At 41.4% G+C, this 23,235-nt stretch overlaps 1 protein-coding gene across 2 annotated transcripts; it reads right to left on the reverse strand.

Annotated features, from left to right (window-relative positions):
* Positions 1 to 338: 338 nt before the first annotated feature.
* spats1 (spermatogenesis associated serine rich 1) lies at positions 339 to 23,197 on the reverse strand. Of its 2 annotated transcripts, none has more exons than XM_062957238.1 (7): positions 22,975 to 23,197; positions 18,939 to 19,074; positions 18,717 to 18,844; positions 16,107 to 16,199; positions 12,804 to 12,930; positions 9,148 to 9,210; positions 339 to 642 (listed from the first exon to the last, which is right to left on the reverse strand). In XM_062957238.1, exons 1-7 carry the CDS (start codon positions 23,018 to 23,020, stop codon positions 498 to 500), a joined length of 738 nt encoding a protein of 245 aa, XP_062813308.1. In that variant the 5' UTR covers positions 23,021 to 23,197; the 3' UTR covers positions 339 to 497. The 2 variants fall into 2 exon arrangements, with proteins under 2 accessions (XP_062813308.1, XP_062813304.1); XM_062957234.1 differs by having other exon boundaries at positions 16,107 to 16,268; positions 22,975 to 23,195.
* Positions 23,198 to 23,235: the final 38 nt, after the last annotated feature.

The following is a 23,235-nucleotide window of genomic DNA, read 5'->3' on the forward strand; positions in this document are numbered from 1 at the left end:
CCCTTCCTTATGTTATCCGTGTGTGTGTGTGTGTGTGTGTGTATCTTTAAAATTTGCCTGTTTTGACTTATATACAAATACACCTTAAGAACAAAGCTACAGAACTTGTTTGTAACTTGGAGACTGCCTGTATATTGTCCTTAACACTGCATAGCAACAGAAAAATACAATTCAGTTTACTTTGGATGTCTATATATATATAATTCTATATAGAAATTGAACTGTTAAAAAAAATAGGTGCAACAACTGTTTCATCATTTTTCGAACAACAGCAAAAATAACCAACCGAGCAGGAACTTTTGTTAACTTAATCCTTAAAGTGATATGAATGAATGAAATCCTTCCTACACAAAATCTTTATTGCAGATCACATGTAAGACAGTTGGCAAATGAGTTGACAGATTGGGTTTGGGAATGGAGGGAGCAGTTAATAACAAATAACTTGTTACATGTTTTAGACCCTGTGAGATGCAGCATGAAGAAGGGTCTATCTAAAATTATTGATAAGTTAATCTTCTGTTTAGTGAGCTTGCAAAAAAAGAATGCAGCAAAGTTGGAGCAGGCTTCCAGTAGTCCAGGTTTCTCACTTCCGCCTTCTCTCTTTCTAATTCTTGCTGTTTCTCCTTGATACGGAAAGGCACACTGACGGGAACAGAGTAGTGAAGAAAAATCAGACAAGAGTATTGCAAAGTGATATTTGAAAATGTAAGTAGGCAGAATGTGAGCTGATCAACTAATTTGCCAATCTACATATTCAACAGACCACATGCAAAGCATGCAGAAGGAAATACACACAACATATGCCTGATTTAGAGAATGTGCCTATTTTGACTGTATTTGTGTGTTCTCTAGAAAGTACACACATTTCCCAATCATTACACAGTTGGCCTTCCATATCCTTTTGAGGATCTGATTATCTGCAGATTTGATGACTTTGTTCTGTCCTAGGAATCTTTTGGTCCTTCAATGCAAGTCTTTGGTCAGCATTTGCCTCAAGTTAGCCCTAGAGTAGTGCTGGGGGAATGAGGCCCATTCCACACTGCCCTATGTCCCAGCTTCTGATCCCAGTTTATCTGGCAGTGTGGACTCATATAATCCTATTCAGAGCAGATAATCTGGGATCAGATCCTGGGATATAGAGCAATGTAGATCCAACCTGAGGTCCCTTCTATACTGCCGTATAATCCAGATTATCAAATCAGATACTGCTCATTATCTGCTTTGAACTGGGGCCCCTTCTACACAGCTGAATAAAATCCCACATTTTCTGCTTTGAACAGGAATATATGGCACTCAGACAACCCAGTTCAAAGCAAATATTGTGGAATTTTCTACCTTAATATTCTTTTTAAAATTATTTTAATTATTATTATTTAAGAAAAAATTACAATTATATAAACATATTCTATACATTTCCCCCTCTTTTATTTATATTCACCCCTGTGCTTCCCTTCCCCAGAGCCATCTCTTCTTCTGTAGTCCCACCAAAAGTTCAATTCTTCATTTGGAGGTAAATTCCCGTCTTCTTTTTCCAATAATTTTTCTAGAAATTTTCTCCAAATACTTTCAAAATCATTTTTCCCATAATCCCTTCTTTACTTTTAAATTTGATGTTAGCTTGTCATTCAGTGCCATTCGCCAAACTTCTTTATACCATTCATTAATTTGTATTTTCATTTCTCCTTTCCAATATTCTACCTTAATATTCTGGGTTATATGGCTGTGTGAAAAGGCCCTGAATTATCTAAGACTACACTGACATATAATCCAGTTCAAAGCAGAAAATCTAGATTTTATATGGCAGTGTAGAAAGGGCTTGACAGATTTCTAGAGAGCTTTTTTTGAAATATACACTTTTTAAACATTTGCAGGGGTTTGCTACCTGTAACCCCTCCAAACGAGGAAGGCTGACTGCACATAGGTTGAGCATCAGTCTTAACAATAGATCTCTGTCTCCATACTTACATCCTATGATGGCAACCACCAAAAATCTACTTTTTTAGTTAGGCAGCTCTCCCTACTGAAGTCAGATCACTGCAGATTGGGGTCCCTTCCACACTGCTTCTATATTTTAGGATTTGATCTCAGATTATCTTCTTATCCCAGATTATATGGCAGTGGAGATTCATATAATCCAGTTTAAATCTGATAATCTGGGATCAGATCCTCAAAATGTGAAGAAGGGGCGCCGGATGGTGAGAAATTTCATCTTCCACACTTTTCAGGTGACAGAGGGCATTGAAACAGGCAGCTGGAGAGGCCTTTCAGGATCCTGCCACAACTCCTTCTCTCAATATGCCAGAAATACACCGCAGATGTGACTTCCCAGCCCTCTGGTCTGTAATGCTTCAGAGTCTCTTTAGTTGAGGCACTGCCAGGCTGAAAGAGTTGGCTCATGTTTGGTTGTTAATAATGTAGGTGGTAATCCTCAACAGCTACACTATCATAAGCCTAGCTTTCGATTTGTAGCTACCAAATAGGATGTCCTCATTCAAGCACAAAGGAAGGGGAGCCTGGGGAGCCCCCGATAGAAAACTGATCTTTCGGCAACCCAGATCAAAAACAGATATCTGCCTTCCTGATTTCGAGATGCTCCCAAAAAATGGATCAGAGCCGAAAGCAGGGATACAAAACAGGTCAAGATTTCCCCCAGATGCACAACCCTACTTGCTACCCAGCTCTACTTGCTTCCCTCTCTATCAGTTCACAGACTGTCAGAGGATGGAAGCAGATCAGCCCTTCTGCTTGAAATGCTGATGAAATCCCCCCCACACACACACACAGCTGTTTTTAAAAAGCAGCAGATGTGGAGAGTGATCTTCCTTGGAACAGCAGGAGAGGCCAGGGATAAACTCCCCTTTCCTGTTCTACCCAAATGATGGGTAGAAGACAGCTGGACTGTAAGGGCGCTGCAGATTAAAATGCCTTTACCTGTACCATTTCTTCATGTGACCTGTAAACATATATAAGTGAACATGAAAGAAGTTGCAGAAGACTCTGCTAATGTCTCACACATTTGAGAAGCTGCTTTCAAAACAAGATTTTGAACTGAACATATATTACATTAAAAATAGTGTGTTAATACTAAAGTTAATTCAAAAGGCTTTAAAAAGATTAGAATATTGTTGCCTTTTCTAAACCTCAGGTTTTTGTGGATATGATTTCATTGTACTGTCTCTTTCCCTTGATCTGGGAAAGGCTTAGTCACCACAGGGGGGAGTTAAAGCTACACAGTATTGTAGCCAGCTTCAAAGAATGGGAGAAATTAAATTTAAGGATGTACAATCCCTGCTTTTAAAAAGACCAGACTCAACCCTGCTTTTTAAAAAAGGCTTCAGGCTATAATTTTATCCACGATAATCTTCCCCAATACACATCCATATATAAAATAATACACAGTACAAGCAGTCCCCAAGTTACAAAGACCCTGAACTTACAAACGACTCATGGTTAAAAACAGGAATGAGACAACAGGAAATGAGAGAAATCTTCCCCTTGTAAGGGAAATTCATTCCTGGAAGAGTTTTAATGGGGGGAAGATGTCTCACATGAAGCTTTCACGCCACTCACTTACTTACTTAGGCGATCCCTCGTAGGCCGAGGATGATGGTGCTCCATTTGTGGGGTCTTGGGGGGTGGTCCGTAGGTGGCTGAAGAGACCTATTCTTGATCCGCATGTTCTCCTGCAATGAGGACATTGGTTTCCAGGAGGAAGACGGTCCTGATCAGGGTTGGCTTGATGTACCTTCCTCTTGGCACGTTTCTCCCTTAAGCCCTCCATTCGTGTCTCTTCGGACTCCGCAGCACTGCTGGTCACAGCTGACCTCCAATTAGAGCGCTCAAGGGCCAGAGCTTCCCAGTTCTCAGTGTCTATGCCACAGTTTTTAAGGTTGGCTTTAAGCCCATCTTTAAATCTCTTTTCCTGTCCACCAACATTACGTTTCCCGTTCTTGAGTTGTGACAGATCTTGATCTATAACAGATGTTGTGGTGACCTTGGTTTTGACTCTCAGTCTGCTGAGGTTAAATCTCTTGCCATCTGTCCGATAGATGATTTCCACTCTGGTGGTAAGCTTCCTATCAACAAGGTGAAGTATCATAGAGATGAAGATGGAAAATAAGGTAGGGGCAATGACACATCCCTGCTTGACACCTGATTCCACCTTAAATGGGTCACTTTGGGAGCTATTGCTGTCCAAGACTGTTGCCATCATGTCATCATGGAGGCGCCGCAGGATGTTCACAAATTTGTCAGGGCACCCAATTTTTTGGAGGATGGTCCAGAGAGCGCTGTGATTCACTGTGTCGAATGCCTTTGCAAGGTCAATGAATGCCATGTACAGAGGTTGGTTTTGTTCCCTGCATTTTTCTTGTAGCTGGTGGGGCGGAAGCCATTCTGGGATTCTGGGAGGGTGTCTTCTGAGACAGGTAGAAGGCGGTTTGTGATGATTTTCCCAGCTGAGGTTAGAAGGGAGATACCACGATAGTTTCTACAGTCTGTTCTGTCCCCTTTCTTGAAAAGAGTAATGAAAGTGGCATACTTGACGTCGGCTGAGATTTTCTCGGTCATCCACACTTTTTCAGTGAGCTGGTGGAGTTGTTGTATCAGCTCAGGTCCACCCTCTTTGACGATTTCAGCAAGGATCCCACCAGGTCCGCTGGCTTTGTTGTTTTTTTGTTGGCTGATGGCATTACTGACTTCTTCCAAACTAGGCAGTGCTGCAAGCTCATCCCTGGTTTGTTGTTGCGGGATTTGTGAGAAGGCCTCTTCAGCCACATTGAAGCTGTGATTCAGAAGGTTCTGGTAGTGCTCTTTCCAACGTAGTGCAATTGATGTTTTGTCCTTCAGAAGTTTGGTTCCATCTGATGAGCATAGAGGCTGTATGCCATGGTTTCTTGATCCGTAAATAATCTTTGTGGCTTTGAAAAATCCCTGAGCATCATGGGTGTCTGCAAAGTGTTGGATTTCTTCAGCCTTCTTTGTCCACCAGATGTTCTCGAGTTCTCTGGTCCTTCTTTGGACCTCAGCTTTTGCACTGGCATAGATCTTTTTCTTGGCAGCACAGTTGGTGTCTCTCTGCTATGTTTGGAAGGCTTTCCTTTTGTTATCAATTAGCTGTTGGATCTCTTTGTCATTATCGTCAAACCAGTCTTGATGTTTCTTAGTTTGATATTCAATGGTTTCTTTGCAGGCTGTGATGATGGAGGTCTTCAGTTTGTTCCAATGTTCCTCAACATTTTCAGGGTGTTCTATGAGTAGATGATCCTTGAGTGTTGTTTGGAGAAGGGCTCGTTTGGAGGGCTCCTGAAGGGCTTAGGTGTTCATTTTGCGCCTTATTTTTCTTCCTAGGAGTCTGCGTTTGGGGACGATCTTGATAGCCATCGTGGATCGGATTAACCTGTGGTCTGTCCAGCAGTCCTCAGCACCTGTTATGGCTGTTGTGAGAAGCACATCGCGGCAGTCTCTGTCATGTGTAATTACATGGTCCAAGAGGTGCCAGTGCTTTGACCAGGGGTGCTTCCATGATGTCTTGAGCTTGTTTTTTCTGGCAGAATAGAATGTTGGTGATGACAAGGTTGTGTTCTCCGCATTTGGTGAGAAGCAAGATGCCATTCAAGTTACTGTTTCCAACCCCGTCTTTTCCTATGATCCCTGGCCACAGATCGGAGTCCTGTCCGACTCTTGCATTAAAATCCCCCAGGAGGATGATTTTCTCCTGCTTAGGTATCTCTGATAGGACAGTGTCCAGCTGACAATAAAAATTTTCCTTGATGTCTTCGTCAGCATCTAGAGTTGGTGCATAGGCGCATATGATGGTTGCCTGTTGGTTTTTGGCAAGGTTAATTCAGAGGGTTGAAAGTCGTTCGTTGATGCCAGTGGGTGCTTCAGTCAGGTGCTTCACCAGGTCACTTCTGATCGCAAAGCCAACTCCGTGTATTCTTCGCTCTTCTTCAGGCAGTCCCTTCCAGAAGAAGGTGTAGCCTCCCTTTTCTTCCTTCGGCTGTCCCTCTCCTGCTCTCCAGGTCTCCTGAAGGGCTGCTATGTCGATGTTAAAGCGTCCCAGCTCCCTTGCAATGATAGCAGTCCTGCGTTTGGGGTGTTCACTGTCAGGGTTATCAAACAGTGTCCGTACGTTCCACGTTCCAAAGTTCATTTCTCTTTTTTGGCCGCAGAGTGGTGACCCCTCTGGACACGGCAGTGCAGTCAGGGATAAGAGAAGCAGACTATGTTTTTTCTAGCCCCTTCCCCATGTGGGGTGAGCAGAGCAGATCCTAAAAAGAGCTGCTCAGTCATGGATACAGATGCTGGAGTACTCAACTGCCTTGGACCTTGAGGTAGAACGGCTGAGTCCATATCCACCACCCATGTGCCATCTGTGTCTAGAGACTTCCAGATTTCACAGTCCTCCCCCCGTCGCCACTCTCTGATTGCCATGGGACTTTTGTTGGTTTTTTTTTTTTTTTGGAAGATGCCTGTTCGTGAGTTTTTTTAATGTGTGGAGGTCGGTGCACGGCTGGTCAACACACAATCTTCACAGAGTGAGGTCCCAGCAGTGGCGTGATTAACACGACGATGGTGGCTTCTCAGTCTGTTGCAGCCTTCTTCCGCCTCCACAGCCATTGTAACATGTACCATGTTATCCTCCGCCTGCTCCGCCGTTGAGGTCTTAAGGTCTTCAGATTGTTCTTGGTCTGGATCCTCCCCTGTGGCCCCTCCTGACTCCAGTGGTTGTGCCCTCAGGTTCATTGGAACGCGCAAGCCCCCTCACCACAGCAAGGTGGCAATCCATCCTTATTTCCACAAGATGCCATTTTTTTCAAAATCCAATTATCACAGAAAGTAAAGTGAATTCTTCTGAACAAGGGAACATGCAGCAAACAAATGCCACCAGGTGTTAACCCTTCCCTATGCTATCCATCATAGACATCACACTGGCAACGAAGGTCCACATAGTCAAAGCAATAGTATTCCCCATAGTAACCTATGGATGCGAGAGCTGGACCATAAGGAAGGCCGAGCAAAGGAAGATAGATGCTTTTGAACTTTGGTGCTGGAGGAAAATCCTGAGAGTGCCTTGGACCACAAGAAGGCCCAAGACAGGAAAGCTTGAAAAAGCTTGCGCGCCTGCCAGTGCCTACAACCAAGTATCTCTTACTCTACAGTAGAAACAGCAGCCAGGTAAAAAGCCTCCTTAAAGTGTGTTCTGCAGCACTGGAAAGGGTAGCCTGGGTGGGAAGCCTCCCCATAATGGTCCGAATAGAAAACGGATCTTTCAGGGCCCCAAACCAAAAACAGATATCTGCCCTCCCAATTTCAAGAGGCTCCTAAAAAACGGATTGAGGCCCCCACCAAAAGCCAGGACATGAAACAGGTCAAGGTTTACCCCAAAAGCATAACTCTTAACATTTAGCCTGACTTCCCAGGAAAAACCTATCTAACCTGGACGGTCCCACTAGCAGTACTACCATCAGCAATGGCCTCTATCATATCTCACAGGAACATGCAGTCCCACCACTGTAGAAAATTGGTGTCACTGGTTAACCATTACATTTATTCTATGTAAATTCTGGGAGCTACTAATGAATAACTAATTAAAGGTTATATGCTTTTTAAGATTTTGTGCTTTTTATATGTTGATCACCTTTCTGGATTGTTTTTTTAATGCCCCCAGTTCTTTTTTGTTGAGCTGTTTTAGCTCTGGGAAAGAGTCTCATACTATCCTTTCATATGAAACTAAATTGGCTGCATGGATGTTATTTCTGTGGAAGAAATTGTGTGTCGCTAGCATTAGTTACTCATCTGTAGCTAACACGCTGTGCTATACAGTATGTACCTCTATCAGAAAATCTCTCAACATCTGTACCTTCCTATGATTTGTACCACCAACCAAACAAACATACATTTTTCACACATGGCTAATCATGCCCTAGATGGAAGTGAGGATTTTGTATGAAGAAGCTTTTAGGTTTCTGAATGCAACTTATTTTAAACTTGTGCCAACTGCCACATAATTAATTGAATATTAATATAGCCGAAGAGTTTCCTCAGAATACCAATACTTTGTTGGTCAGAGACCCTGTGGTTCCTATTCCTCATCTAATTGGGATGATATCACAGAATGGTTTTACATCAACATATTGGCACAGTTTCATGGCAGAAGTCTGTTTTGCCTCACAATGGATTGCTTTCAACTTAAAGCAATGTTACGTAAGTACTCTTGATAAGAACAGTCCATTGGTAAGTTGAAAATCCTGGCCATTTTAAATTGGTTGTAAATACAACCTCCTTCATGGTGACAGAGAACAACTTGTACTTTTGTGACCATTTGCACACATATTGTCATCTGAAAACATGAATATGAGGTAGACTAATGTGAGGACAAACAATGAACTGAATGCAGCTTTGCTTTCAGATCAACTTAAAAATGAAGAACAGTCAGAACATGGTAAATCCTACTTATAACATAGCTAGGTAGTAGATGACAAATTTGATCGATGTCTATGTGCAGTTTCTGCCAGCCTGAACAAAACTCCCATACTGAAAATAGTTTATTCTCTCTTCATGTCATCATATTTGTTTATAATATGATCCTATAAATAGTAATTCTTTAATACTTTTTCCAAGTTTGAGCTGTGGCCTTATGATGGTGTTTATGTTTTAATCTATTGCAAGATTAAGGACTTCATCACACTGAGATCCTGAAGCCGGGCAACACCAGGGGATTTGCCAGGCAATGTGGTGAATCCATGAGACAGCAAGGAAAACCATTGCCCCGCATCCCGCATTGCACTTTCCCCATCACAGGGAAAGCATTGCGGCTCGGTTTTCTCCTGTTCTATTTAATGAGAACACAGGAAGACTTCCTGTGTTCTCTGGGCAGCATCCTAGGATGCTGCCAGGACACTTTCTGTATGGAGCCCCACTGGAGCTAGCCTTGCATTGTATGATATGTCAAGGAAGAATCCTGGAAGCATCCTAGGACATTTCCCGAAAGCAATGTGATGAGATCCTAAATGCACTAGATTAATCTAAAGCCCCTTGGGTGTACTAATGCAGTGTGCAAATTCTGGAAATAACTTACGATAGCATAAAACTGCTAATTGAGTATAAGTATGTGTGTGCATATATAAAATACTACATACATACCTAGGAGTTTCTGGCAAGCGTTGAAGTGGTATGAATGTATCTGACTTTTTTTTGTACACAGCACTATGAAGAGAAAAACAAAAGCTAAATAATAATAATAATAATAATAATAATACACTTTATTTATACTTCGCCCTTCTCCCCAAAGAGACTCAAAGCAGATTACTATATATATATATATATATATATATATATATATATATATATATATCATCATCATCATCATCATCATCATCATCATCATCATCATCAGAACAAATGCAATTAAGGCCAAGATCGAAATATCAGCTGATGACCCAAAATGCAGACTGTGCAAGGAAACCGATGAAACCATTGATCATCTCCTCAGCTGCTGTAAGAAAATTGCACAGACAGACAACAAACAGAGGCACAACTACGTGGCCCAAATGATTCATTGGAACTTATGCCTCAAGTACCACCTTCCAGCAGCAAAGAACTGGTGGGATCACAAATCTGCCAAAGTATTGGAAAATGAACATGCAAAGATACTGTGGGACTTCGGAATCCAGACTGACAAAGTTCTGGAACACAACACACCAGACATCACAGTTGTGGAAAAGAAAAAGGTTTGGATCATTGATGTCGCCATCCCAGGTGACAGTTGCATTGACGAAAAACAACAGGAAAAACTCAGCCGCTATCAGGACCTCAAGATTGAACTTCAAAGACTCTGGCAGAAACCAGTGCAGGTGGTCCCAGTGGTGATCGGCACACTGGGTGCCGTGCCAAAAGATCTCAGCCGGCATTTGGAAACAACAGACATTGACAAAATTACGATCTGCCAACTGCAAAAGGCCACCCTGCTGGGATCTGCGTGCATCATCCGAAAATACATCACACAGTCCTAGACACTTGGGAAGTGTTCGACTTGTGATTTTGTGATATGAAATCCAGCATATCTATCTTGTTTGCTGTGTCATAATAAAATAATACACTTTATTTATACTTCGTCCTTCTCCCCAAAGGGACTCAGAGCAGACTCAGAGCAGATTACAGTATATATATTAAGCAGACAGAGGCAAGCATTCAATGCCTTAGTTATAATCACATACAATGACATACACAACAAAGACAAGGCAAAGACTTCTCCTTTCATTTCTGGCTTTAGAGGCGATGCTCATTTTTGGCTTTGGGGAGGTGTTGTTCTCCATTTTCAGGCTGAGGAGCCTGTGTTGTTACCTCCTGGTTGTGTGGACAGAATGATTACTTGGAGCTTCTCTTGCCTTTCTCTTGCGACAGCGGTACCTATTTATCTACTCGCATTTGCATGTTTTCAAACTACTAGGTTGGCAGGAGCTAGGGCTGAGAGCGGGAGCTCACCCCATATCCATAATATGGGATGCCTGGAACTGTTTTCCATGGAAATGAGTTATTTTCCATATTAAAATTCACCTCTTTTTTTCTCAAAGTCTGACAAATTTTCTATTTAAATGTACAGTTTTCCCTTCTGAATCAAATTTAGAGATGATTTTACATTAAAAAAACAGATTCTGGCTGAATATTTGATAATGCAGGATGTAGAGCATCTTTGACATTTTTCTTGCCATGCTGGCATGCTTGGTTTGCAGCCACAAGTAGAAGAATACTCTGTTGGATCTCAAGTTTCCCCCTGAATTCATGTAAATGTTCAAAAAATCTGCAAGGTGACAAGTTAGACAGAAATTTTGCAACTTCTAGATTCAATTAGGGAACTCCAAATGGGGCTGCAACCTACAATTTAAGAAGCTGTAGTCTAGACCAGGACTTCTGAAGCTTTTCCACTAGTGACTGCTAGTTACACAACAGATTTGTGTAAATGTCTAAAACAGCTACTAGGTGACAGACAGAAAACCTTTACTGTTACAAAAATGTTTGGTACCACAACATAAAGCTAAGAGGATTCCATTTGGGGTCAGGACCCACAGTTTAAACCAGTGGTTCTCAACCTAGAGTCTGAAGACTCTTGGGGAGACGGTGTGATATCATCACAGGAAGTCCATGAAAGACTGAAGAAACATTATGATGTTTTGCAGTGAAATCTGAATGAATATTAGCAAAAAATGTGGAATAGCATTTTGTAGAGAGTTCAAGCATAAAGCCATCTCTGTGAGGCTATCTGAAGCATGCTATTTGAAAGGCTGCATTCTTACCTGCCCGAGTTATAAGGCGCTTCCAGACAGTGCCAAAACCTGTGTTTTAAATTGGGGGGTAAAAAATTCCGGGACCTGACTGCAGGTCCCCACACAGACCTATTAGTCCCAGGATTGGGTTCACTGGCATCCTCGCAGGCTTCCTCTGTATTGGAACTAAATGGAGGGCAGACAGGGGACATCCAGAGAAAGGTTTTTTTTTATCACTCTGTTATGCGCTGGACTGTATATGCACACATGTGAATATCTTTATATAAATATAAGCTGATTCACATGTGTGCATATGAGGTCAAACGCGTAACAAAGTAAATTTTTAAAAAACTTCTGCCGGATTTCTCTCTTATTTAAGCTCAGTTTAATATTATAAGTTTAAAATAAAAAGTTTCAGAGAGGTCTAATTACTTTCTTCTTGTGGTTCCCTTGAGTCTCCCTGTGTCGGTTTGACCGACCAATCAGCTAATCAGCTGTTTCAGGCTTTTTAAAAACTCACATGTGCTGGAGCAGTCTACACGGGGGGAGGGAAGTACATGATTTGCATGACTGCAGGGATATACAGTGATGCAAATATGCACATTTTCCTGGAATCAGGATATCATTGGACCTTTTAAACACATGTTTTCATCTGTTACTGTGAATCAGTGTGGATTTACCACTAGTGTCTTTTAGCCGCCACCCCATCACACACACACACTTTTAACCCAGTAACTTCTACATTTTAGAGTCTGTATAGAAGGGCCCTGAGATGTTCAAGAGAGCTTCTACTTTCAGTTATGTCATGACCAGAGGTGTATTTGGTGGGGATCCAAGACATCACTTCCTTGGTGGCCACTCATGGGGTCTCAATGGGGTTCCCCGATAAAGCAATCTGAATTGACTTTCTTTCTACTAGTCCTCTGGTGATTGGCAAACCCTTTTTCTTCCCTTTGGCTTGTACACTGTCTTGCACCTCTATCACATTAGAGGAGTGGTTCTCAACCTGTGGGTCCCCAGGTATTTTGGCCTATAACTCCCGAAATCCCAGCCAGTTTACCAGCTGTTAGGATTTCTGGGAGTTGAAGACGAAGACATCTGGAACACACAGGTTGAGAACCACTGCACTAGAGCGTAAAGAATAGGTAAAGAGAGTGTATCCCATCTGAAATCCTATGGCCGCCTCCTGCAGAATTCTGGGGGTTGTAGTTTAGTGAGACCCAGGATATCTCTGGCTGAGCATTTTAAATGTCCCTCCCCAAATGACAAGCCCAAAGATTCTTCAGGAGGCAGGTGGGATGCATACTCTCCGCCTGCTCTTTAAGCTCTGTCTACGATACTGGCCCCTATGGCAATAACTGCTTGGGTACTGAATGACTTTTTGACTGTTTTCATTGTATGCTTTTTTGATGTTTCTCTCCCTCCCTCCCTCTCCCTCTCTCTCTCTCTCTCTCTCTATCTCTCTATCTATCTAGTCATCCTTAACATAAAGGCAAATATAAAATTAACAAATAGATGAAAGAAAGGAAAACTTGCCTCCCAAAATACACAGGTGATCTTGTCGATCCTGTTTTATGAAAGTCTGGACTTTGCTCTGGAGTAGCGTATGGGTGGTCACCTGGTGTCACCAATGGAATGCCATTTCTGGAAGCAATTTCATCCACTATGGTTGCAAAGAAAGGTATATTTAAATCATGAATCTGGGCCCATTTGTATTTAGAAATCTGTCCCCCTCCAAAAGAAGATGTATGGACATACATTCTAAAATATTAATTCAAATATAGGTATGTTGATCTAAATCCAATGGTTCTCAACCTGTGGGTCCTCAGATGTTTTGGCTTTCAATCCCTAGAAATCCTAACAACTGGTAAACTGGCTGGGATTTCTGGAAATCGTAGACCAAAGCACCTGGGGACCCACAGGGTGAGAACCACTGATCTAAACCAAAAAGTATATATTTAAAGTTTAAACAGTAGAATCATTTCTTGTAGTTTTTATCATTGGCAAGTCTTGGATCCTAAACTTATGAGGTTTCTCATACATTTCCTCCTTCCCATAGCAGTTTTTGGGCCTCATTTCACACTTGGTGTCTAAGCAGGTGTCCACTGGATTTGGCCCTGTCCACTACAATCAGGCAGCCCCTGGTAAATAACTTCAAAAAGAATGCCACCTTTGTCATTTTATCTCTGGGGTATAATTTAAACAACTTTTCCTTTAAATTTGCATGGAAGTTGAAATATCGCATAGCTAATTGAACATAACAGCTTAGAGGGAGATTTCACTAGTGTAGTAAAAACTTTATTTGTATCCCACCCTCTCTCCCTGTGGGGACTCAGGGCGGCTAACAACATGAGATAATAAACAAAGCAAATGGGCAATATTAACAAAATCCAAATAGAATCCAAAGCTAGAACTATCCACTTTCTGTTTAAAGATGTCCAGATAGGTCCTACCAAGCCAATTGGCTCCACTTCCAACTACTCACACAATTAAAGGGTTTCTCCTAATGTTCAGCAATAATCTATTCTCATTGGATCTATGCCCATTCAATCTAATTAAGTACCTGCATTTGGACACAAAGCGACAAAGCATCTCCAGGACCTTCTGGTGGTTCTTTGGAACTCGAAAGAATCATGTCATCACTTTGCAACCAGCTACAGGCAAACAGCGAGATACATTTCCAACTCCACTCCACTCCTTTTTTCCACCAGCCAGTAAATGGTCAAGTTGGTGGAGAATAGGGGTGATAATATGCGTTAGAGGATGGCCATAGCCCCACATTCTAATTTTTAATTATTTTTAATTTTAACACAACAATCTGATTCACAAAGTAATGCACATTAAAGAAGAGAGATCAGAAAGAAAAAAGAAGCAAAAAGAATGGGAGAAAAAACAGAAAGATATATACGTAAAGGAAAAAGGTTTTCCTCTGACATTAAGTCTAGTCATGTCCAACTCTGGGGGTTGGTACTCATCTCCATTTCTAAGCCGAAGAGCCAGCATTGTCTGTAGACACCTCCAAGGTAATGTGGCCGGCATGACTGCATGGAGCGCCATTACCTTCCTGCTGGAGCGGTACCCATTGATCGATTCACATTTGAATGTTTTCGAACAGCTAGAATGGCAAAAGCTGGAGCGAACAGCAGGAGCTCACCCTGCTCCCCAGATTCGAACCGGCAAACTTTCAGTCAGCAAGTTCAGCAGCTCAGCAGTTTAAGCCACTGTGCCATATATATAATATAAAAATATATAACTAAATCTAAAACGAAAAACGACTCCATCTGTTGTCATATAATTTAAGTTCTGTATGGCAGTGTAGATGGGGCCTAAAACATAATTCTAAAACATTAAACTAAAAGGAGCTTTGTCATTCTTAGACGTCCTCCCGATTGGTGTCCTTAAGGGCACCTTTTATTGCATCCCCGCTAAAAGCGGTACCCGTTTATCTACTTGCATTTCTGCTTTTGATTTGCTAGGTGAGCAGGGAACTGGGGCTAATGGCGGGTGCTCACTCCAACCTGGACTCAAACTGCTGATCTTTTGATTGGCAGGACTTTATGCAGCTAGCAGTTTAGCCCACTGTGCTATGCCCAGCAAAACAGAACAAACTACATTAGCTCTGTTTTCAGAAACATCACAGTGTGGATTATGATCTGAAAAAGATTGGGCAAAAAGCCCATCCTAGGTAGGCCACATTATTAGACATCCAACCTCGAGAAATATTCATGATGATTTGAGGAAAAAGTATGGTCTCTGGAATTTGGCTAAATATCCCCAACCATCAATTAACCAAAAATATTCTGTATATTTAAAAATATTCTGGGCAGTTTCCAATTGTGGTCCCTTGATCTTCCTAAATCCTTTTACTAGAATTTATTTTTGTTAGGATCAGCAACTACATTCCAATCACCCATGCATATCAGATTTTGTAAGTCCAATTCTGATGTCTTTCTTAATAAATTTTCATTAAAAGTTGGTTTCTCATTATTTGTGGCATTAATGCCTATTGGAGTCATTATCTTGCCATTCCAGTTGACTTATGGCCTATCCTTTAATACAGGATCTCATTAGTAGCATGTTACTAATTTTAAAAGGACCACAAATTTCCCAAAACAAACCTTCAACGTAACATTTTGAAGTCACATTATGGAAAAAGTTAAAATGTAATCTTTACCTCATTCTCATTAAAATGCTTAAAATTAACTATGATGACTTGCCATGACTCCAAAAAACGGTATGAACAACAGCAAAAAACAAACAAACCCTAATGCGATAAATCAAAACCTGAAAGATTAAAGTAGTCCTTCATGTAATCTTCTAAGAGCTGGCTACATAGCTAGAAGAAAATACGAATTATCTATATGTTTGAAAATGTTGTAACTGGTACAATTTGAATGTATGTATTCCCAGTAGAAAATCTGAATATAAATATCCAAAACCTTAAATCCAAGATTTGGAATGCCATCAATGCTTTAAGACAGAGCTTTCCAAGCATTTCATGTTGGCGACACACTTTTTAGTCATGCATCATTTTGCAACACAGTAATTCAGTTTTACTACAAACTGTGGGTTAAACCAACCCCTTATAAGAGATACAGGCACATACATAAGTTGCAATAACAAAATGTATATCACAAGATCTATTATGTAAACCTTTCATCTATGTTTTTTTTAAAAAAAGATTTATTGCTTATATCATATAGACCCAAGGGTTTCATGTTACATTTGTACGACACGCATACACACTGCAGTCAACACCCTAACATGTTGCAATGCACAGTTTGGAAAACTGTAGTTTAAGATAATAAGCTTAAGTATAACACCATTGGGGGGCGTTACCAAATTTCTTCCTTCCTGTACACATCTCCAATGTCTTTTCTGTTGAGGTGGTTTTGTTTCGCATGTAGATACCATCAAAGATACACTTCTTTCCTGTATAATAAGTAATATTACCAGACGTTGGATAAAAGGTCCATTCTAAGCTTGAGTTCACATTTTCCTCTAAAGGGGGAGGAAGAGGAAATAAACTGTGAAAACGCTGCATTTAGAAAACCGTCCCAAAATTTAATCATTCATTTCAAAATAACAGGGTTCATGGTTCGGGAACCCTCTTTTGAACCAGTGGTCAGATTCCAGCATTTAATACCATATAGGGTATGTATGTACATTTGTTGACAGTAGATTTGTATGTGCACTTCTCTACAGCACAATGTGTGTCTGTGTGTGTACAAGCCTTCAAATCACCTATCGACATGGTGATTTGAAGACAGATAATGAATGTCAGAGTTTTCTTAGGCAAGGGACTCTCAGAGGTGGTTTTGCTAGTTCATCTGAAATATAATTGACAGTACCTAGTATTCATCAAAATACTAACCAGGCTTGACCTGCTTATCTTACAAAATCAGAAGAGATCTGTTCTAAATACTTTAGGGTTCTTAGGCCCTTATCCTTCTTAGGGAAGGATATTAGAGGCAAAGTTGAAGTATTTTGGCCACATCATGAGAAGACATGAAAGCTTGGAAAGGATCATGATGCTGGGGAAATGGAAGGAAAAGGGAAGTGAGGCCGACCAAGGGCAAGATGGATGGGTGGTATCCTTGAAGTGACTGGCTTGATCTTGAAGGAACTGGGGGCAGTGATGGCCGAGAGGGAGCTATGGCGTGGACTGGTCCATGAGGTCACAAAGAGTCAGAGATAACGGAGTGAATGAACACACACACACAGGCCCTTATCAGCACAATGATGTGTATGGACATATAGAAATGTGAGACAGGAAGGAAACATGTGTTGTCAAAGGCTTTCGTGGTTGGAATCACTGGGTTGCTGTGAGTTTTTTGGGCTGTATGGCCATGTTCCCAAAGCATTCTCTCTTGATGTTTCACCCACATCTATGGCAGGCATCCTCAGAGATTGTGAGGTTTGTTGGAATCTAGGCAAGTGGGGTATATATATATATATATATATATATATATATATATATATATATCTCTGTGGAAAGTCCAGGGTGGGAGAAAGAACTCTTGTCTGTTGGAGGCAAGTGTGAATGTTGCAATTAGCCACTTTGATTAGCATTGCAGCTTCAAAACCTGGCTGCTTCCTACCTGGAGGAAATCTTTGCTGGGAGGTGTTAGCTGGCCCTGATTGTTTCATGCCTGGAATTCCCTGTCTTGAGTGTTGTTCTTTATTTACTGTCCTGATTCTAAAGTTTTTCAATACTGGTAACCAGATTTTGTTCATTATCATGGTTTCCTCCTTTCTGTTGAAAATGTCCACATGCTTGTGGATTTCAATGGCTTCTCTGTGTAGTCTGTGTAGCCTGTATTCTCTGTATAGTCAATTGCAACATTCACACTTGCCTCCAACAGACAAGAGTTCTTTCTCCCACCCTGGACATTCTACAGATATATAAACCTCACTTGCCTAGTTTCCAACAGACTTCACAACCTCTGAGGATGCCTGCCATAGATGTGAGTGAAGTGTCAGGAGAGAATGCTTCTAAATCATGGCCATACAGCCTGGAAAACTCACAGCAACCCAGGAAGGAAACATTATGCAGTGATAAAATACCCATTTTGCACACAGATTACTTGAAGGCATCAGAGCCACTCTGATGAGCCAAGTGCTTGCTTAGTTAGATGGACGAAGAAACTGGTTGTGCATTAAGGTCTTTATTTTACGTGCATTCATAGCATTTTTTCTAGCACTTACAGCTTAAAGCTAGCTTCAGACTGCATTAAATGGTCCGAGTATATATGACAGCTTCACATATGTATCACATTTGTACCAGTACTCAGTTGCCTCATTGGCTCTAATGAACTCAGAATGGTGTTAGCCTCCCAACAACCATCAGAGGCATTTGTTAGATGGACCTTTGGTAAAACAGCGATTAGAATTGTCATCAATATGATTCTGGATTAGGAACCCACTGTGGTTTCTGTTTCCATTTTAAAATAAAGATTTTAGCAGAATAATCACCCATGAATTCAAGAAACAATAAGAAGAACTCCTACTCCAAAGTTGTCTCACAATTAATAGCAGCTTCATTCATGGCATCTGTATCAAGTAACAAAATAAATTTCCTTTCCACAGTAACACATAAAATCTTGGACCTAAATTTATTATTAGTGTACATGATGGGGATTAAGAAAACCTAGGGGCCATCTACACTGCAGCTTGACACCACTTTAACGGTCATGGCTTAATGCTGTGGAATCCTGGAATGTATAGTTTTACATTTAAGCCTACTCTATCAAAGAATGCTAGTGCCTTATCAAACTATAACTCCCAGAATTCCATAGCATTGAGCCATGGCTGTTAAAGTGGTGTCAAACAGCACTAACCTTATAGTGAAGGTGCCCCCTATGAGATGTGTATAATAGAGTAGTGTTAATACTATGCTTCCAATAAGCTCTTTGCATTGCATCTGAATACTTATGCGACTTTACTCACGTGGGGAGGAACTTGGATGCTTAACTAACTGACTACTTTCTTCTACCACATTTGTTTCATGGGAAGGAATACTAGGTTGTTGAGGAGAAGCCGCAGGACCAGAATTTGATATCAGTGAAGATTTACACCTGACAAAAACAAAAAGGAAGGGGAAAATTACCTATTTATTACTCAACTGAATTAACTAATTCTGGGCTGACTGTTTATGCATCTGGCACATACTCTGTAGGGCTGCACTCTGTGGATGTCTTACTCGGTGTGTCTGGGTTTTCTTGACTGCCATTGTTATCCGGGACGACATTTAACGTTGAGTCTTGTTCCTGAAGTCCAGTAGATTTTATTTTATCGTTGCTTGGTTCTGGAAGACAAAGATGTTTGAAAAGAGCTGAAGATGCCTAGAAACATAACAATATGAATTTTAACACATGCCCTGTGTGGTTATTTTCTAGTATGATTTCCTGACTGTAACATGCTTTTGTGAAAACATGTTACAGTCATGCATGTTATTTTTCTTGACTGTTTAGTTGCAGGTTATATAGCTTCTTTACTCCTATTATATGAATGCTACTGTCCATAGAGGGAGCTCTATTACCACACATTGAGGCTAACGGGCCATCTTGCAGTTGACTGATTTCCGCAACCACTAAAATCGCGGGTCTGGAGCCTGGCATGTCACGCTTCACCAGGGTCGAATCAGGACACAAACCGAGTTGAAGGCAAAAAGAACAGAGGTTTATTCTTTCAGGTCCAAAAGGATGCCAGAACAGAGCCTGTGCTCTCAAAGATCTGATGAAATACAGAGCATATTTATTCATTTTGACAGCCATTTGGAATACCCATGCTGGCCCTTGATTGCTTGAGAAACGGCCCTGCTAGTATCCAGGCTCTCATTGGCTAGGGATTCCCTCTGATGTCATCACCAGTTGGTGTTCTCCAGTGGTGGAAAAAATAAACAGCTGTCATTTGTTGAATTCAAAGTCTTAGTCCATTCATTGTTCCACCCACAATAGGGGTGTAAACCACAGGAATGTGTCGTGGACACATGTCAATGAGTTCCTGATTATCTTAACTCTTTAGTTTGGTTATACACAAAGGAGGGGATTCAGTACAGACAATGAGTAATTATGAGTGATAAACAGTACAGTGGGTGAAACCTCTCCCACAACTTGTGCATTGAGCCTCATCAGCAGACGTCAATGAATGTCAGAAAAACTTTTCAGAAAATATATCAGTGAAATTTGAATTTATCAATGGGAAAAGATTAAGTCAATGGAGTTAGTACGGATCTCATATAAGGGAATGGGGAGTGCTTTTAAGTGTATGCATTAAGCACCTCTTCTTCTCACCCCTTGTCTTATTGTGACGTGATTATGCAGATTGAGTACACACATCCAACTGAAGCTAGACAGACATTCCAGGCTACAACTTTGGAAAGAAAGGGGAGAGACATCACCTATTTTGTCGTTTCAGGATTGTGGGATCTAGAAAAGAAAATCTTCTGACATTGCAAGAAAAATATTAAATAGAAATTTATGAATAAACCCCTTGAAATTATGAATGCATGCCGGGGAGTAAGGCGGACTCTGGAGGTTCATGAATGGAGGAAATTTATGAATGGGTTTGGCTCATCTCTGATTGTCTCAAGAAGACTGGGGGTGCTTAGCTATCTTTCTAGACCAGTGGTTCTCAACCTGTGGGTCACCAAGTGTTTTGGCCTACAACTCCCAGAAATCCCAACCAGTTTACCAACTGATTGGATTTCTGGGAGTAGAAGGCCAAAACATCTGGGGACTCACAGGCTGACTTCCCCAAGATGATATGTTTAGTAAAGAGACTGTGCAAATTCCTTCTGGTGTGTGGTTGGTCTGCTTCCTAGGGTGAGTTTTGATGAAAGAAGAAAAAGGTGAGGTAAATGAAGCAGCCCACTGGGCATTGCAAGGCTGTGGCTTTGCCAGTTCATGGGAATTTATATGATTTGGTACAATTCATATTTGGGAAGGGGGGTACGATTTCTCGATAACTTTGGTGCTTTGATTGTGTTTTCCTGCATAGCTGGGGGTCAGACTAGATGTCCCTCATGGTCCATTCCAACTCTATGATTCTGTGATACTCAAACCAGGTATTACTTTCTGAGACAGCCAAATCAAATTAGGTTTGATGATAAAATTAGGTTAGATTGAAATAACCAAGCAGACATAATCAGTGCTAATTTAGCACTGATTATGTCTGCTTGGTTATTATGAATTCCAGACTTTCTCAGCGAAACTGATTGTTTAGCCACATATATTCTTTAAAATGTGGTTAATGTGTTGTGCAGTGAACAATTTGTTGATTAAGACACTAATGACCTCAAGATATTATTTGTCGGGAGGCAGAAATTAAGGCATTTCTCACCTAAGTGATTACATTGAAGGTTCTAAGTGGACTCATCTAAGATTTAAATGGCATGTCAACAATTAAGTAGAAATTAAAACTTGATTCCAACTGTAGTCCCAGTTAGAGTAGACCAGTGGTTCTCAACCTGGGCTCCCCAGATGTTTTTGGCCTACAACTCCCGGAAATCCCTGCCAGTTTACTAGCTGTTAGGATTTCTGGGAGTTAAAGGCCAAAAAACATCTGGGGACCCCAGGCTGAGAACCACTGGAGTAGACCATTTGCAATCAAATGTGAAATATTAAGCCAACACATACATAACTCTTATTGAGTGGAATTCATTTGTTCAACTTGCTGGATATTTGGGAGAAAAAAAATGTCAAAAACTGGAGAGAGGGTCTCTGGAAGACTGGTATTGGATCTAGATTTTCATCAAACAAAAAGTAAAGAATCCTCTTTGTGTCCATACCTTTATCACTTAAATACATTTACAGATTTGAGACACCTATAGTAAAGGTAAAGGTTTCCCCTTGACATTAAGTCCAGTCAGTTCCGACTCTGGGGGGTGGTGCTCATTTCCATTTCCAAGCCAAAGAGCTGGCATTGTCTGTAGACACCTCCTAGGTCATGTGGCTGGCATGACTGCATGGAGCGCCGTTACCTTCCCACCGAAGCAGTACCTATTGATCTACCCACATTTGCATGCTTTCAAACTGCTAAATTGGCAGAAGCTGGGGCTAGCAATGGAAGCTCACTCCATCCCGTAGATTTGAACTGCTGACCTTCCAGTCAGCAAGTTCTGCAGCTTAGTAGTTTAACCCACTGAGCCACCACAGCCCCCCAGTCGCTGCAGCACCCCATACTAAATGGGCAAGATAAAGAGTGAAATACATTGGCAGTCACGGCAACTAAACTTAAGTCCAAGGCTGATGTCTCTGCTGATGAGCTAACTCTTCCTAGGTGGAATGGATCCCCGCATGGGAACAATGAGTGACAGAATCTTTTGATGAGCTCCCAGGGAAAGCCAAATACATTGCAATAGGTGGCTTGGTGGGCTCTCAGGGTGGTAAGAGATTAATTCATTATTCAATAGAAGGGTTGGGTGCCAGGTGATTGTTCCTCAGGACAGAACCAGCCTGGGGGAGTGATTGGATTAACCCTGGGTGTCTCCCTCCCTCCCCCCCCCACCCCCACCCCACCCCCGGTGTCTTAGTGCAACTGTTCAAAGGTCATGAATGGGGTTGGGAAAGAGATAACGTTTATTCTTTGGTTTCGGTGGTGGGACCCTTTGTGATCATACATCAGGGTCCTCCAGTCATGGGTTTTGGAGGCCTGCTTTTCAACAACATTTGCATAAATTCAACATCCTGCAGTCCCTTGTTCAAGGAATAACCTTCAGTATCCCATTATTACCACAAGGGGTGCATCTAAACTGTAGAATACAGTTTGATACCACTTTAACTCCCATGGCTTAATACTATGGCACGGACTCTCAAACTCTGCTCCTGCAGGTATTTTGGACTTCAGCTCCCAGAAATCGCAGACATCTTACCAGCTGTTAGGAATTATGGGAGGTGAAGTCCAAAACATCTGGAGGACCAAAGCTTGGGAACATTGTACTATGGAATCCTAGTAATTTGGAGAGTCACCAGCAGTCTTTGCAAGAGAAAACTAAAAACCTTGTAAAACTATCATCCCCACGATTCCAAAAACATTGAGCCATAGTAGTTAAAATGAAGTCAAGCTACATTAATCCTAGAGTGCAGGTGCAACTAGGATAAGGCAATCTATGTTAACATTTAACCAATTAAAGTTAACCCACCACATACAGATAATAGAAGACAACAAGAGCATCCTTTGCCAATGCTCTGCCAAGCCCCCCTACCTTTTTCATTGTCCCCGGGTGACTCTGCCCTTCCTTCTTCTTTCATCAGACTAGATGATAGTCTAGATTACAAAAGGCTGGCTTCAGTTCCAAGGAGACAGCATTACCAGCACCACTCAGCCTCTGAATAGTAAGCTTATGTTACAGTACATCTTTACAAAGTAGAGTTTCCGCAATAACTCTGCCATTGGATCAGCTGTTCTGTTGTCCTTTGGGTGCCAAGGAAACAAGGAACAGCAAACAAGGGGAGGGGGAGTTGTT

This window comes from Anolis carolinensis, chromosome 1 (assembly GCF_035594765.1).
Source record: "Anolis carolinensis isolate JA03-04 chromosome 1, rAnoCar3.1.pri, whole genome shotgun sequence".
NCBI classification, from domain to species: domain Eukaryota; kingdom Metazoa; phylum Chordata; class Lepidosauria; order Squamata; family Dactyloidae; genus Anolis; species Anolis carolinensis.